General features: G+C 35.7%; 2 protein-coding genes across 2 annotated transcripts in view; one reads left to right on the top strand and one right to left on the bottom strand.

Annotated features, from left to right (window-relative positions):
* Positions 1-2,547: 2,547 nt before the first annotated feature.
* SMIM11 (small integral membrane protein 11) overlaps positions 2,548-16,444 on the bottom strand; it is a 55,005-nt gene continuing 41,108 nt past the window's right edge. The window contains exon 6 of the transcript XR_015728210.1: positions 2,548-6,890. The gene's annotated coding sequence lies outside the window, so the exon portion shown is untranslated. The remainder of the gene's footprint in view (positions 6,891-16,444) is intronic.
* Positions 6,611-12,980, top strand: KCNE1 (potassium voltage-gated channel subfamily E regulatory subunit 1). Its single transcript, XM_034438576.2, has 2 exons — positions 6,611-6,698; positions 10,734-12,980. Exon 2 carries the CDS (start codon positions 10,768-10,770, stop codon positions 11,143-11,145), a length of 378 nt encoding a protein of 125 aa, XP_034294467.1. The 5' UTR covers positions 6,611-6,698; positions 10,734-10,767; the 3' UTR covers positions 11,146-12,980.

The following is a 16,444-nucleotide window of genomic DNA, read 5'->3' as shown; positions in this document are numbered from 1 at the left end:
AGATATAGGCATTTGCAGGCATACCATTTTTATTTGCTTCCCCATAATTAATGTGGCCTTGAAGTAAAAAGAAAAAATATTTTTCATTCCTGGTTTAGGGGATCTGGATTTCTTGCATTTGTGTCAATATTATTTAGCACTGGCTTAGTTTAAACAATCATTGGGAGTGTCTTAAATATTTCTGGTCAATGTATTAGGTGTGATTTATCTGTGTTTATTCTAAGATTATCACATATTTTGGTAGATATTTGTTTTCTTTCTGCAAAGACTGATCTCTATGCGTATCTGTGCATGTGTGTGTGTGGTCATTCATAGATTCATTTGAAACACAGGCGTACTTTGCTGAAACATGACATTGCTGAAACAATGTCATGTCTCTTAACCAAGAACTTGTATTCATATTATGTTTTACATACATAATGAAAGAAGTTTGCAGACATTGTTCCATAAATTCAGTAACCTGTGAAATAAACCTGAGAAGCATGTCTAAGAGCACTCAGTAAATTCATGGCTGATGTGAGATTTGAAATAGAGCTTCAAGAATGCATTTTTTCCATGTGACTTATATATATGGAGACAACCAGGCAGTATTTCTTGTACTTAAAACAAACAAACAAATACTTCTATCAGGAAGATGCCTAAATGATTAACCGATCAAAGAGATGTTTGAAGAGTCAGAAGGTGTCATGGTTTTAAAATGTCTTCACACAAAGTATATTTGCAATGGCTATAATCCAGGACAAAGTGACCCAGCTTCCAACTGATCACAGTAATTCTGAGAAACCATTTACAGATATTTCCTTGTGCATAACTGTGGCTGATTGGGTAGTATTGTTCGTGAAATAATTATGAGAGAGAGACAGTCATTTCCACCATAAACATGAGCATGGATGTCTCATATAAACAGTTCCCCACAACAACTGCTAAAGGCAACATCTTTTCAACAGAGGTACGATCATTCATAAACATTTCCCAAAGTGTTACTATTTTTAGAGGTATACCTTTGACTTAGTTTGTCTGTTTATATAGGTATACCTTTGGCTTAGTTTGTCTCTGATGGCATAATTTAATTATTTAATCCATAATCTCCAACTTGAAACTGACTTTGAACTACAGACTTCCTGAACGAACCCACTGTCCTAATTTTTGGACTGGTTTACCTTTGCCCATCCCAGTTTTTATAACCTCTTTTTTGGTTAAGCATTTGAAGAACTCAAAAACTTATATAGAGTTTGTGAGATTGTAGATAGTGCTCTATGGATTTTGGATGCTTCTTTCATAGAGCAACTCTTCTTCTTATCAATATAACAGAATGAAGCAGATGTCATTGTATAACTCCCAGATATAGAGCATAGGCTGTACTATTCTGTATGGCTGAAAAGCTTGGAAAATAACTGGGGTAAAATAGATAAAAGGTTTTCACACATGCAGAAACTCTCTCACCCTGAAGGAAGTTAAAATAGGCTAAGGAGCTGGTAGCAGAGTTGAAGAGATGGAGAAATTGGCTGGTAAACTAAGTGGGATTTAGCTAGTTTGGGCTGCTGCAATTCTGGGGTAGATAACTTTGCATGCATCTAAGTGAATAAAGTCAGAAAGATGGCGGAGGATCAGGTTTCGAGGGATTATCTGGAGGAGAAGTGGACCTAAAGAAAAGATTAGCATTCTGCTAACCATGTGAATTGTCAGCTAAGTTTATCTGAAGTCCTTGATTAACTCCAAAGGCACCCTGGTTATAAGTACACAAGTCACCATAATATCAACACAATGAAAGGAGAAGAAGTATTATTTTGCAGGAAAGTATGAATGGCAAAGCAGTTACAGTTATTTCCTGCTTTTACTATCTTCCAACCAAGTCAGCAAAGGAATCCAAAGTTATTTATTTGTTTTGGCTGTATGATACTTACAGAGCTATCTAAATGCAAATGTCAAACTCCTGGAGAAACAATTTTTTAAATCTTACATTGTTACAAATAAATAAATAAATAAATAAATAAATAAATAAATAAATAAATAAATAAATAAATAAATAAATAAATAAATAAATAAATAAATAAATAAATAAATAAAAATTTGTCCTTAAGATGATGTGATTTCATCTGTGGGATCCTGAGAAAGATGCATTGTATCAAACTCAATCAGATGCTGAACATGTTATATATAACCAGTCTTCCCCATTCTGATGCCTTCAGATATATAAGAATTTTAACTTCATGCAGCATAGAATCCAGTGGTGGGTTGCTCCCAGTTTGGTCCGGTTCTTGCAAACCAGTAATAACGGCGGCAGGAGGCTCCACCCACCTGCCCAGATGTCATCATGAACACTCTGTTATGCGCAGAAGCTTCTGTGCATGCGCGCTTGCGATCCTGTTGCAAACCAGTAACAGAGGTAAATAGAACCCACCCCTGATAGAATCCTATATATTTAGAAGTGCCAGGTTGTAGGAGGTTAATTTGATCTTCTCTCATTTACCCTTGCTCATGGCCAATGAAGAGTTTACACATTAAACAGTTGTGCAAATCTGGTTTTTGAAAAAAATATGTACAGACTGAAAGTAAAATGAGAGGTTTAATTCTATTCCAGCTCATCAAATTTTTGTTAGATACAAATTCATATACATATGAAAAAACAGTGTGGATATTTAAGCCTATGAAACATAAGATTTAGGATACTGGTAAGTGAACATTAATCATACATTTATTAGTGCTACAACAACATCTTATCATTTACATTGGTCCTCTAGTTTTTTCTATTCAATGCTGCTAGTTATTTGTAATTTCCTCCTGGTCCTGAGAATATATGTCTAATAACAGTACCTAGGAAATCTTTAGCTTTGAAGATCCAGGTTCACGTTCAACTTCAGCCATGAAAGTATGCTGGGTAATTTTGGATTAGTCAGTCTCTCTCAGCTCAAACTACCCCATAGGGTTGTTTTTAAAAATATGGAGGTGGGAGTTTATGTATACCTCCTTGAGCTCCTGGAGGAAAGGCAGGATATAAATTTAATAAATAATTAAATGCAATTATTCAGTTGACTAATCACAGGCTTATTGAAGTTTTATTTGTGAAAACAGGCAGGCATTGTTCAACCTAGGGATCCAGTTTTTGAAAGTCTTTTCAAAAGTAGCATGAGAGTGAAATTTTCTTGTGATAGAAGGGGAAAAAAGAATCATGCCTATTGGGAACAATTGTATAAATTGCATCTAAATAATTTGATTTCATTTTAGTTCAAATTTAGATTTGACCCTGGCAACATCCACTTGTCTGTATTGGCTTAACCTCTAAAATCACATAAACTGATAAATGCATTCATTTAAGTTACTTGCTTGAGGCAAATGTACAAATTTGCTTCTGCTTGCTTGTTTGGATAAACCAGTTCTATACATGTTTGTGTTTTTTCCTTCACCCTCTATACCTCAAGCTACACAGGTGCTGACTCATTCATTTCAGAATTAATATAGATATGTTTATAGTCCATATGATTTCAGTGCCCTGAAATCTACACCAGTGTGTTCATCATGCCATGAATCATTAAGTCGCTATGTCCCAACAAGACAATCCTCCGGTGCCAATGATCCTATAATGGCCAAAGAATGAGCATACCTCAGCTGTGGATGGCCAACATTTTTATGGTCATGAATGGAAGTTGATAGTTCTAGCATCTACTCCTCTTTGGTTCAAGCTGTTTTTGAAGCTGAGTCTCTTTCCTTTGCTAGAAGGTCACCAAATACCGACAAAACTCTTGGTTGTAAAAGAGAGATAAAGCACTCTTTATTTCTCGCTGGCTGCCCAAGATACTGCCAAATAACTGAAGAGTTAAGGCACAGATCCAGAAAGCAAAAGACATAAAATATGCACAAGCAAACATCTAAGTATTGTTTCAAATTTACAATGTTTGAATTCATTTAGTTTTCACCTAAATGAATAAAAAGATTGCCTCTGAGTTTGCAGAAAACACTTTTTTTTGTTCTTAAGCATTTACAACCGTATCTTGCTCCCAAAGATGGCAGAACTTTCATACAGATGATGTCTCAGCATTCCACTGTTACCGATTAAGCACTGACTCATTTTTTTTCAAATAAACTATATTTACAATACACAAAAATAAGGATGCCCTAGACATAACACTCTCACCTTGGCTTTCCTTCTTTCTGCAATGCTTCATAAATTCTTTCTCTGCTCTCTATTTTTAACTTAAGTTGTGCCATGATTTCTTTGTGAACCCTTTCAGAAATAACTACATAATATAAATGTAAGTATCTAGAAAGTATCACTGAGTACCAGCAAAGCATTTTTGCCCTTGCCACATACAGTACTAGATACAGCTGCCTTTTCTTCCTTACCCACAAATATCAATCACTAATACCCGCAATTTGTTTTGATGATAAAATCAAAGGGATACAAAAGAACATACAAAATTTAGTATGCAAAATTAGACGCAAACTGCTGCCAGCTGGACATATAGAATGGGGTGAGCAAACCAATTGCACACAATGCTTTCAGCTGAAGATTTACTTAAAAATTATAGAAGATAGTGTGTCTGGTGGGATGCTGGTACTTTTTTTTCCTTTTAAACTTTTTAAAAAGTTCCTGTTTTTAAAAATGTAAAAACTTTCTAAAAAAGTTCTGAGAGTCATTGCTTTCTGAAGGCCCAATTCTGAAGCATTCTGGGAGAAGCAAGACCCATTGTGTTGCTAAAATGATTTTATGGCGCTTCTGTAGAAGAAACATTGCAGTTAGAGAGAGTAAATTCAGATGCCATGCAAAATATCATTATTTCATGTGAATCTCTTTGCCCCATGATAAACAACATTTTGCTCTACATAAAAATACATCTGGAGAAGGACTCACTGGAGAAGAGCCTAATGCTGGGAAAGATTGAGGGGAAAAGAAGAATGGAATGATAGAGAATGAAGTGGCTGGATGGAGTCACTGAAGCAGTAGGTATGAGCTTAAATAGACTCCAGAGGATGGTAGAGGACAGGAAGGCCTGGACGAACGTTGTCCATGGGGTTGCGATGGGTCGGACACAACTTCACAACTAACAACAACAAATATAAGTACATCTCTATCCATTCCTTTCAATATATAACTTCATGATAAAATTTCTTTCTCTCAAGGAATACTAGGGAAGAACTAGTAATTCAGTCAACACAGATTAGCTGATCATGGTCTGTTGACTATCATTTTCCAGACTGGGAGGGTTCACATGAAATATTTATCAGAGGCAAGTTAGGTTCAATTCATTTAATAAATTCAATGTTCAGAATTTGCACAGCACCCTGAACCACAAGCTAATTATTGGATTGGATAGATACTCAGAATATTCTAGGGTAAAATGTGGTAGGCGTGTGTGCTTTAATATGGTGTTATCTAATTTCCTGCCATTAGCAGCAAGAATCCAATGATCCAAGCTGATCAGGATAACTGTAGATGGGGTAGTTGTTTTATATTTTTCACAAGACAGAAAATTAAATGAGAGACAAATAAGATAGGAGAGTTGTTTTATAAAGTCATAAGGAAAAAATTCATCCCAGCTCAGAACTGATATGTGAATGCTAGGTGGGAATTCTGGGAACTAAACTCTAATAGATCAGGAGCATATCAAATGACGTAAAACTGCAAACTCTTTGCCAAATTTCTCTCTTCTCCTGAAAAAGAACTTTAATGCTACTTTTGTGCAAGTTTACAACTGCAGGCAGAGTGATGAGGCTTTGCCTAAACTTTCTAATACAAAGTGCTTGGTCTACCTTGGATCTCATCACTACAACGTGATGGTTAAGGCACCAGGCTAAAACTGGGAGACGTAAGTTTTAGTCCTGCCTTAAACATGAAAGATGGCTGGGTGATTTGGAGCCAGTCATTCTCTCTTTTTTTTAAAAAAAGTAGCTCCACAGAACTAAACCAGTGGCTTTTCAAATTGCCTCTGCCTATTTGTTCGGTAATACAAGTCAGAATTATTTTGACCCTTGTGTTAACAGATGATTGACTGATAGATTTATATAGTGATTGAAGTGATTTATATAGTCCCTCCAAATTGCAATTCTGGAGATCTATTTTTTAATGATTTTTTAATGAAATTTTTACAAAGAACATAAAAAGTAACACAAACTAATAAAGAGTAAAAGCATTAAAGGAAAAAAGAAGGGAGTCGGAAGAAAAAAAGTAAAAGCGCAGAAAGAAAGAATAAAAGGAAATGCAGTACAAAGAGGAAACTTCCAATTTCCTTTGCAGCACATATCAATACAACTACAAAATTATCTCGTAATTTATGAGTATGAGCAAATCTCGACAACCATTGTAGGATTAAAGCTAAAGTAAAATTAAACAATCAAAAGCATGAAGAAAACCAGCCCAAGGAACTGACTGATGATGCCACATGAACAGCAGGCTCTTCTCTGCACATGGCCCATTTCCTTACTTGTTTGTGTTCCTGAGCATTCCTTTTCTGCCTGGAAGTCTGTGTCACCTTCCTCTACCTCGTGTTGCTGTTCTGCCAGCTGGTTATAGGCTGCCTTCTCCTCCTGTGCCTCAGAGCATGAGGCTGTGTGCTCAGTCACTAGGTCCCTCCCAGGAGGCACAGCCGTCCAAGCTGGGTGGATTCCCAACAGCCAAACTTCAAGCTTCTTTCTAGCCATTCTCAGAGTGTGAGCCTGACTCACAGTATCCAGGTTGCAGGCTCCCTCCTTCGCACAACTTGGTGAGTTTGCATGTTTTCCCAGTTTGCTTCTGCCCTCGCTTCTTGCTAATCAGAAATGTAAATCTTGTTTTCTGTTGGGGCACCTGAGGCAGTGTCTGGCATCTCCTGTGCTTCTTTTCATTGGCTTGATTATTTTTATTCCTTGCTTGATTTTGTCCTGAAGTCATTTTATACTGTAAAATACATTTTCTGCTGAAGAGAGAAGCACAGGAAGAATTTTTGCTTTGAAACATCACAACACTTGAAATTATAGGTGAACTATAGGATTTAACTTTTACATCCATTGTTATATTGGTTAATATGCAATGTTGACATCATGCCTGAAACTTCACAATTCAGATATGTTCATGTGTAGAATCGCTATGAAGAATTTTGCAAATACACATTATACATGCAAATCAGAATGTGGCAAACAACTCTAACTGTTCACACCAGTAGAGTAATTCTTTACAATATTAAATCCACTTGTTTGGAATTAAATAATATTTTTAAAAAGAGAGGATTACATTATATGTAGACATTGAAGCCTTATATTAGAAAGACTGTACAGCATTCATTTTTCTGTTTTCTTTTCTTAATTCTCGTAGGTAGATAGCCTATCCTTTTAAATACCATTTGATGTAAAGATCCGCAGCTGCTCTTAATGAGCATGCTGCATATTATTTGGGGAAAGGGGGGCAGAAATAAGGTTTTGTGACATGCCTCCTGCTCAGTGGAAAGCTGATCACTTTTTCCAAAAAGTTAATATGTCCAATAAGTCAATATCCAAGGAGGATGGAGTAATTTGACACTAATCAGTTGTAATTATATACAGCCAAGAATGATTGTATGGGCAATCTGCAATGGATACAGTTACATGTGATCAGTGCATAGATATTAGGTGCTTCTAACTTCCTCAAGGTCTTGTTCTCCAGCTGTTTACCATTCTCCCCATTCATCCCCCAAGTTTTCGCAGGCAAAGACCATACTAAGCCAAACATTCAAGGAGCTATAATCCCAATACATTTGGAACATGCTAAATTGAGGAAGGCTATTCTAAGATGAGATATCTTGTTATTCTCCTGCAACTTCACACAAAAAGCTTCCTCAGAAAAATACCCCCAACCTAATCAATTTAACACACTTGTGCATATAAGCCTACACACACACACACACAGAGAGAGAGAGAGAGAGTACAAAAAATAATCAAGAACTACAAAAGCAGTCCGGTGTGCATATGGCAAGCATATTGCAGACCTGATCAATTTTTTTTAGAAACTGAAACCAATGACAGAATTAGTTACAGAATTGAATCCAACCCAATTATTTACACTAACAAAAGCACATTTTTCAACAAACAAATATCATCCAGCATATAAATGAGCTACTGTGGCCTTCCAGATTTCACTTTATAGCTCCCAGCATGTTATGGTAATTTTGGCTAGGTCTGCTCTATTACATACAGTCTCTTCAGGCTGCCTTTGGATGGACTGAATAAGAGGAAAATATTTTTTTTAATATTGGGATAGTTTAGGATATCTTAAAGCTATATCAGTCATGGGCTAGGGATGTAATATAGGTAATATCACAAGGTCAATGGCATAAAAAAGATATTGCCCATGCATGTTGGAATAGAATAGAATAGAATAGAATTTTTTATTGGCCAAGTGTGATTGGACAAACAAGGAATTTGTCTTGGTGCATACACTCTCAGTGTACATAAAAGAAAAGATACATTCATCAAGAATCATAAGGTACAACACTTAATGATAATCATAGGGTACAAGTAAGCAATCAGGAAACAATATCAATATAAATCGTAAAGATACAAGCAACAAAGTTACAGTCATACAGTTGTAAGTGGAAGGAGGTGGGTGGTGGGAACGATGAGAAGATTAATAGTAATGCAGACTTAGTAAATAGTTTGACAGTGTTGAGGATGTTTGTTTAGCAGAGTGATGGCATTCGGGAAAAAACTGTTCTTGTGTCTAGTTGTTCTGGTGTGCAGTGCTCTATAGTGTCATTTTTAGGGTAGAAGTTGGAACAGTTTATGTCCAGGATGTGAGGGGGTCTGTAAATATTTTCACAGCTCTCTTTTTGACTTGTGCAGTATACAGGTCCTCAATGGAAGGCAGGTTGGTAGCAATTGTGCCATGATTATCTGAGTTAGGGGCATGGCCAAATAGTTGAAAATCTGATATAGAAGTAGGATATATATTCATTTTGTATTAGCACTATAATTTTAAAAAAAAGATAGGGCAGGGTGCAGGGGAAATTTCCAATAAATACATCCTGAAGAATTAAACAATAATAGTAGTGGTAAAATCCTCCACGGATTGTCACCGGTTCGCTGCCTGCACATACGCGGTGTGCACCAAATGCACACTTTGCACAGAAAAAGGAGGCTTGGGAAGGTAAGTAGAACAGCAAGGGGGGGAACAGCTGTGCTGTGCAATTTAGCTTCACTAGAAAGCAGGATTTCCTGCTTTCTAGTGAATATTAACCACACGGCACAACTGATCGTCAGAAATACCGGTTCGGACAAACCGGTAGCTTTTTTTAACTACTGATTCTCCCAAACTGGTAGTTTTATCATTTCATCCGAACCGGTGCAAACCGGTAGCATTTTACCCCTGAATAATAGTCACACGAAAATAAAAAAACAAAAAATTCTGAAATGTATTTTTCCAGTAAAGAATAATTCTTAATAACTATCTCATCTTATGATTCCAGGGTATCATAAACAAAAACAAAGAAAACCCAAAATGTGCCACAAATATAATATAAAACAATGATCATTTCATAGACCAATGGCAGTGTACCCTAAGAATGTACTAAGCATGCGAAAAAGACACAAAACTATGCAGCACCCATGTGCTTCATATTAGGTAACTTTGTATTCATAAAAGGAGCTTCTCCTACAGCTGAGCCAACTGCAATATTCCACCTGTGCCCTCAAACATAACTACCATCTTCATTTTTTAAAAAAAGGAAAGTCCCAAAACTTTCATGTTTCTGAAACACGGTGGATCAATTTTTGTGGTTCTTATTGGTTGTTAGTATGTTAATTCAATAATCACCAGATTTCTGAATGTTCTAGACAAGCTGCATTTTGGGGAAATTAAACACACTTGAAAGTCTGAATTATCAGCAGAGGGTCTGGAAATAGATGAACAATCATATCAGACCTGATCAGATATCCTGCATGACTTGGATTCCCAACTGCATGAAGAATCATCCCTACAACTCTTTTCAGAAATTAATTACATTGATGGGAATAAAGGGTGGAACCAGCAAAGCAATCCATTGTCCATTTTCCCTAGAACTCCTAGTCTGCATTAAAATTATCTGCCTATAGCACAAATTATCAGCCTAATGAATGAAGCAATTTCATTCTCCTGCTTCTAATTTTCATACTTGTGAAGTTAATTCATAAAAAGGAAATGGTGTTAATCTTTCATATCTCTTCCTACAAGGGTCTTGTTTTGAATTTAAAACCAAATCCAACCATCAAAATGGGTATCGTGTAGCTTAACTAAAATTTAGAAAATGCCTAACCATCCAGGGAATATAGCAATCCCTCTATTGTTTGTTCCCTTTTTCCTTTTACTAATTTCTATCCAACACATAATGGATAGAATAACGTAGTCTTCTAGCAATTTTGGTTACAAATATTGATGAGGGAAATGTTTATCGCATTCTTATGAAAAGTATGAGTAGATGATAAAATTATAATAACCAACAGACTACAGTAGATACAGAGGAATAAAGCAATATATGTTGTCAGATCTATTTCATCTCCACTACTAAGCATATTATCAATTGCTTCATTATTGTTTCACATGGAATATCTTTTGGTTACGAATAATGGCAATATTTAGGGGGACGGTGGGCACATTCATTCAGATGAAATAAAGATCTGAAGCATACACAGTTCAAGAACCAATCCCATTTTTTAAAAAGTGTATTATATTTCTATCATTTTTATAAAAGAAAGTCGGTTTGAAGACAATATTAAAGCATTCTTTTTAACCATCTTTTTTCAAACTTCTCTAGATCTTGTAGAAACAGCTGCATCCCTCATGACACAATGGCACTGCCATCCAACAACACAGCCTTATCCTTAATCCTCTCAAAATTGCTAGAAGACTACGTAGAGAAGAAAAACCACCCCACACCTGTACCCTTCATTGATTCTAGTGACCATCTAGAGATAGTGTTTTTACTTCTGCTGCTTGGACTTTTTGGATTCATCACCTTTGGGGTCATGATCAGCTATATCCGCTCCAAAAAACTGGAACATTCCAATGATCCCTACAATATCTACATTGCCACTGATCTCTGGCAGATGAGAGATAAAGCCAACTTGAAGGCCAAAATAGCAGAAAATTATAAATCATGTTGTATATGGAAAAATGAGCATGCTGTCGAACAACCTACTAATCATATCCCTGAAGTGAAATCTTAATAACAAGATGGTCAGCCTGTTGAAGAGACATTGTGCTATCCCTTCAAAAGTACCAAAGAGACAGTTGGACAATACATTTCAAAAGCAAAGGGATAGAACCTATAACCTCTACAATTGCCTCCCTTAAATTGCTGCCACACTAATGTGTTGGATGACACCTTCCAGCAATTCCTGAGCAATATGTGTTTACTGTGTAGTAGAAAGAGTTGTTATTTGAAAAGCTCATTATGAGGCACCATGTTGGGAAAGGCAGCTGTTCTAACCTAAACAGTAAAATATAGGAGGTATTTGTAAGTTATGATTTATCCCAGCATAGTTTTTCCACTTTAAAAATCTGGATGTACTATGAATAGATCCTTGTTCTAGACTTGATTCTTATTAACAAAACAACAAGCATGAAAATGTTGCTTCAGTTTGACATTTTGCAGGTATCTCCATCTCACTAACAGAAAACATGAAACTGATTCATAAGAGATGGAGCAAGACCAATACAGTTTAATATAAATCACATAATTTCTTTGTGTATAATATAATATAGGCCATCCAAATGGATGGGCTTTTAACCAGTTAAAATTTATGCCTGGGGACAGATTTGTTTAAATTTAGGATTTTTTTAAAAAAGGATTTTAAAAAAACTTCTAAATTTAGGAAATACAAAAACAGCCATTAGCAACTGCTCAGTTTCACAAAATATGAATTTACAAGGAAAAATGTAGAGGAGAAGCAGCTATAATTAAACTTAGCTCAGAGCTAAGTGCTCAGAGCTCATTATATAGCTCAGAGCACTTCAATACCAACATTGGACACCATTTGGGGATCAATTCTGGCTCTTATTGATCTCATTATATTTGTTTTGGAGAGCTCAGTGGATTAATGCTGACTTTTGGCCTATAAATCTCAGTGGTTCACAAACCTTGTGGATAATTTGCTTTGCCACTGGCAGGACCTCTTGCTTCAATGTGGTCCATGGGCTCCATTTAAGCCAGTCCTTGCTCTCCCTTGCCCCAAGGTTCACATACAATTCCTGGAGTTTCTCTTTCTCTCTACGCATTGCTTGGAACCTATTCCTTTTCTTACAGTCCATAAGAAAGCAACATAGCTGCTTAGAGTCATACACTAGGTGAATTTAATAAATAAATATGATTTTATATATGATAAACATTTCACTGATAGATTTCTTATGAAATCAGTAGACTGCAATTCTCCAAACCTTTCAGTTACTGATCAATCTTTTTTATGATAATTCACTGATTGTTGTTTTAATTTGTATGATATTTCTCATTTTCCTTTAATAAGTGATTTCTATTGAAGGAATTTGTGATTTCTAGTTATTATATAACTTCAGTTGTATTTCAAACAAATAGTTTATTTTACTGTATTTTTATACAATATCCTCTATTGAGGAACAATTGATTGGGAATTGCTAAGTAAAGGTATACTATAGGAATATATAATTAAGGCTGCCAAATGACCAGAAAAATGGGTTAGTTTGTTCTTAAGTCTTGATTTTAGAAATCAGCAAGTAATTAGTATACCATATAAATGCTTTCAAATAATTTCAACTTCAATTTCAACTTCAATCATTTTATGTACATTAAGACTTAAGTGATTGTAAGTAGTCTTTATACATTTGTACTTTTTCATCACAAAATAAAATGCTAATCTCAGACATGTTGCATATTGCATATTGTATATATAGCCAATTCATGACAAACTTTCCTTGGTTGTATCATCTCCCCAGAAATAATATTTCCCTTGCTAACTCTTTGAATTTCACCAGGTTTCTCTTGGTATAGCAGCCTATCATCATCAAAATAAAGTTTCAGAAAAATCTATTTTGTGTCCTCCCTTTTCTAACTGCTAGAATAAATGAGTGTTCAATATTTCATCCACTTAAAATAGTTCTCCTCCAAATTTTAGCCACCTATTGGTCCGTTTTGGTATGAGGAGGGGAAAAAAAGCTAGCTAATCATCACCCAGAGAATTTCAGGGCTGAATCTAGATCTTGTCTCATCTCCAACTCTGGATCCCCAACTTGATGCCCCTCAGTTGTGTTGCCTATAGCTCCCATTGCTATTTCAGCTGGGGAAAATGACATTTGTAGTCCAATACAAATAGGAATATTCTAGGATCATGCATCATATGATAAGGAAGTGTTTATAAGAAAATGGCAACTAATACAAAAAATTAATGTAATTTGTATAACAAATTGTCTATGGAACCTGACTTTTGATACACCCTGTATTATATAGAGTATTGTTTTCATCACCCATTCAAAACAATTACATTTGTAGAACTGTAGTTGTCAAATGAATGGAGTAATGCATTTGTGTGCTTGCTTCTTTATCAGTTCATATAACTAGCTTGGTAAAATACAGGATAACAAGTATTTTGTTTTAGAGAATTATAACACAACTTTATTAATATTAATCATATTTTGTGTTCACTAAAGTCCCTCAAGACCTGGGTATGCTACTAGGCCTGTGGGTCCAAAGACTGGGGAGATTTTGCAATGGCTCCCTGACTATAGTTATTATCATTTCTTGTTTTGTGTGCCTTTTAAGTGTGATTTTTAAAATGTATTTATTTACTTTTTTAGTTAAGTGTTGTACACCACCCAGAATCACATTCTTTTGATATAGGCAGCTACATAAATATGATAGATAGATAGATAGATAGATAGATAGATAGATAGATAGATAGATAGATAGATAGATAGATAGATAGATAGATAGATAGATAAATGATAGATAGATAATAAAACAAACAAATAATATATAATCTGAAAAAATGAGATAGATATTTTCCAAAGTAAGCATCATGTTTAAGCATGACTCAAAATATATATTAGAAACAATTTAATTTCTCATATTATATTTCCTAATGAAATTACTTGCTGTTTTTTTTTTCATGCCGCAAAAGCCATCCATCCTGTTTGTAAAAATTGTAAAATTGCTACCTGGGATGGATTACAACATTTACCACATTTAAACTTCTTGCTTAAACCTGCACTAGGGATCACCGCTAAAGGATTTAGTCTAATATGGGAACCTGGACACTGAGTCATTGATGTGAGGTTCCATTCACATTTCTTTCATGTTTTACGAACCAGGGGAAAGACTAGAGTCCTAAATGATCCTGATCCGCCAGTTGCTTCCCTTTCTGGATCGGGACGCCTTGCGCACGGTCACTCATGCCCTAGTTACCTCCCATATGGACTACTGTAATGCTCTCTACATGGGGCTCCCCTTGAAAAGCACGCGGAGGCTCCAACTGGTCCAGAATGTAGCCGCAAGGGTGATTATGGGTGCAGCTCATTGCGCCCATGTAACACCTCTCCTACGTGAACTGCACTGGCTCCCGGTGGTCTTCCGGGTGCGATTCAAGGTGTTAGTTATCACCTTTAAAGCACTCCATGGCTTAGGACCTGGGTACCTACGAGACCGTCTTTTGCCATCAATAGCCTCCCACTGACCAGTTTGTTCTCACAGGGAGGGACTACTCAGGGTACCGTCAGTCAAATTATGCCGACTGGAGACTCCCAGGGGGAGGGCCTTCTCTGTGAGGGCTCCAACCCTTTGGAATGAACTGCACCAAGATACGAAATATCCCTGAACTCCGTGCTTTCCGCTGTGCCCTCAAAACCCTGATGTTCCAACAAGCGGGGCTAAACATATGAACATGTGAATGTTTTTAAAATGTTATCTAATTTTAGGTTCTATTTAATTGGGCCAAACTATGTTATAATAATAATTTTAATTAGCAATTTTATGATGTTTGTGTATCTATATTTTTCTTGACTGTACACCGCCTTGAGTCCTACGGGAGAAAGGTGGTGTAGAAATATAATAAATAAATAAATAAATAAATAAATAAATAAATAAATAAATAAATAAATAAATAAATAAATATTATGTTTAACCATATTCTTGTTTGAAATAATACTAATTATAATGAAAATATCTTTTATTATCGGGTGCTTTCTGGTCAGCCAATTCATTCTGTCACTATGTGCATTTAAAAAAATAATATTCTCACCAACATTTTATTTTATTTTTAATTCCTAATGCAGATTTTAAGAAACCTAAGGTTTCAGTTTTGTACTGTGTACTGAAGTACAGTTTTGTACAGTGTACTTGTATTCAAGTACACTGCTTAGTTATAACAATATATGCTTTCAAGATATATTTTTTTAAAAAAAATTATAGCAGTGTATGCCTAGAATGTAAGAAAAACATGAAACACATAAGGATTCATTTCTTCAGATTTGCAAAATAAAAAAATGGGTTTCATTTTGTGTGAGCACCACCTGCTGGTGGAATGATTGTGTATAAAGGCAAATGTAACATCATCCTCCAAACTGCTGGTAACAGATGTTTATTTCTTTGTTCCCTCATTTCAATGTATATGGCTCATTAACAACTCTGGGCAGTCAATTTAAAGCTAAATTTAAAAGCAACAACAACAATAAATGTATATATAGTAGCAATTGAGGTCAACAACAATCACTACAAATAACATCCATTTTATGGGTTACATTGACCTCCCAATCCCCACACCCAGGAAAATAGCCAAAGTCTTTCTCAAATGCTGGCAGAATCTTGGGGATTATGATGTTCCAGAATATAGGCATGGCAACAGAAAAGGCCTGTTTCCTAAATTGCACAAAGTGACATTCCTCGATAAACAATAATTGAATGGATACATTGGAGGGGAGCTGAATTTCTTTCTGATATAGGCCTAGATAAACCTTTTCCCCAGACATTGTTTGAGTAGTCATTATATGCCTGTTGACATTAGTAAAATGTATTTTAGTAATGCCGTATCACTAAAAATATCACCTATGAAAAAGCAATGTGCAATGTACAGCTTGGAAAAAGTCATTTTTTTCCTTTACGTTATTAATGTAACTGAAAAGGAATAACCAGAATTTTAATTCTTATCATAAAAAAATTAGGCTACATATCAGCCAGGAGTCTAAATTGCGACTTTCTTGTCAACAAGAACATAAGACCCAGAAAATTTCTGATTTGATCTAGTTATAATAAAAGTCTGCTACACAATTGATCACATGACATAATCACATTATCCATATTACAAAGTACGGTACATGCTAGGACCTTCTTTTGGGAGGAAGAGGAGATCTCAGCAGGCCTTCTTAAAATATCATGGCCAGAAGGTCTTTACCTCATGTGTGCTGGAACCACCCCACAGTGCTAGAATCAATGGTCTTGTGCTCATGATGGATTTCCCCCATCATCCTTTCATGAAGGAAAGAACAAACAAGCCACAGATGGCC

Source organism: Pantherophis guttatus, chromosome 5 (assembly GCF_059756535.1).
Source record: "Pantherophis guttatus breed Tessera chromosome 5, ASM5975653v1, whole genome shotgun sequence".
NCBI lineage: Eukaryota > Metazoa > Chordata > Lepidosauria > Squamata > Colubridae > Pantherophis > Pantherophis guttatus.
Note: the sequence above shows the minus strand (reverse complement) of the source record. Positions and strands in the feature narration are given on the sequence as shown.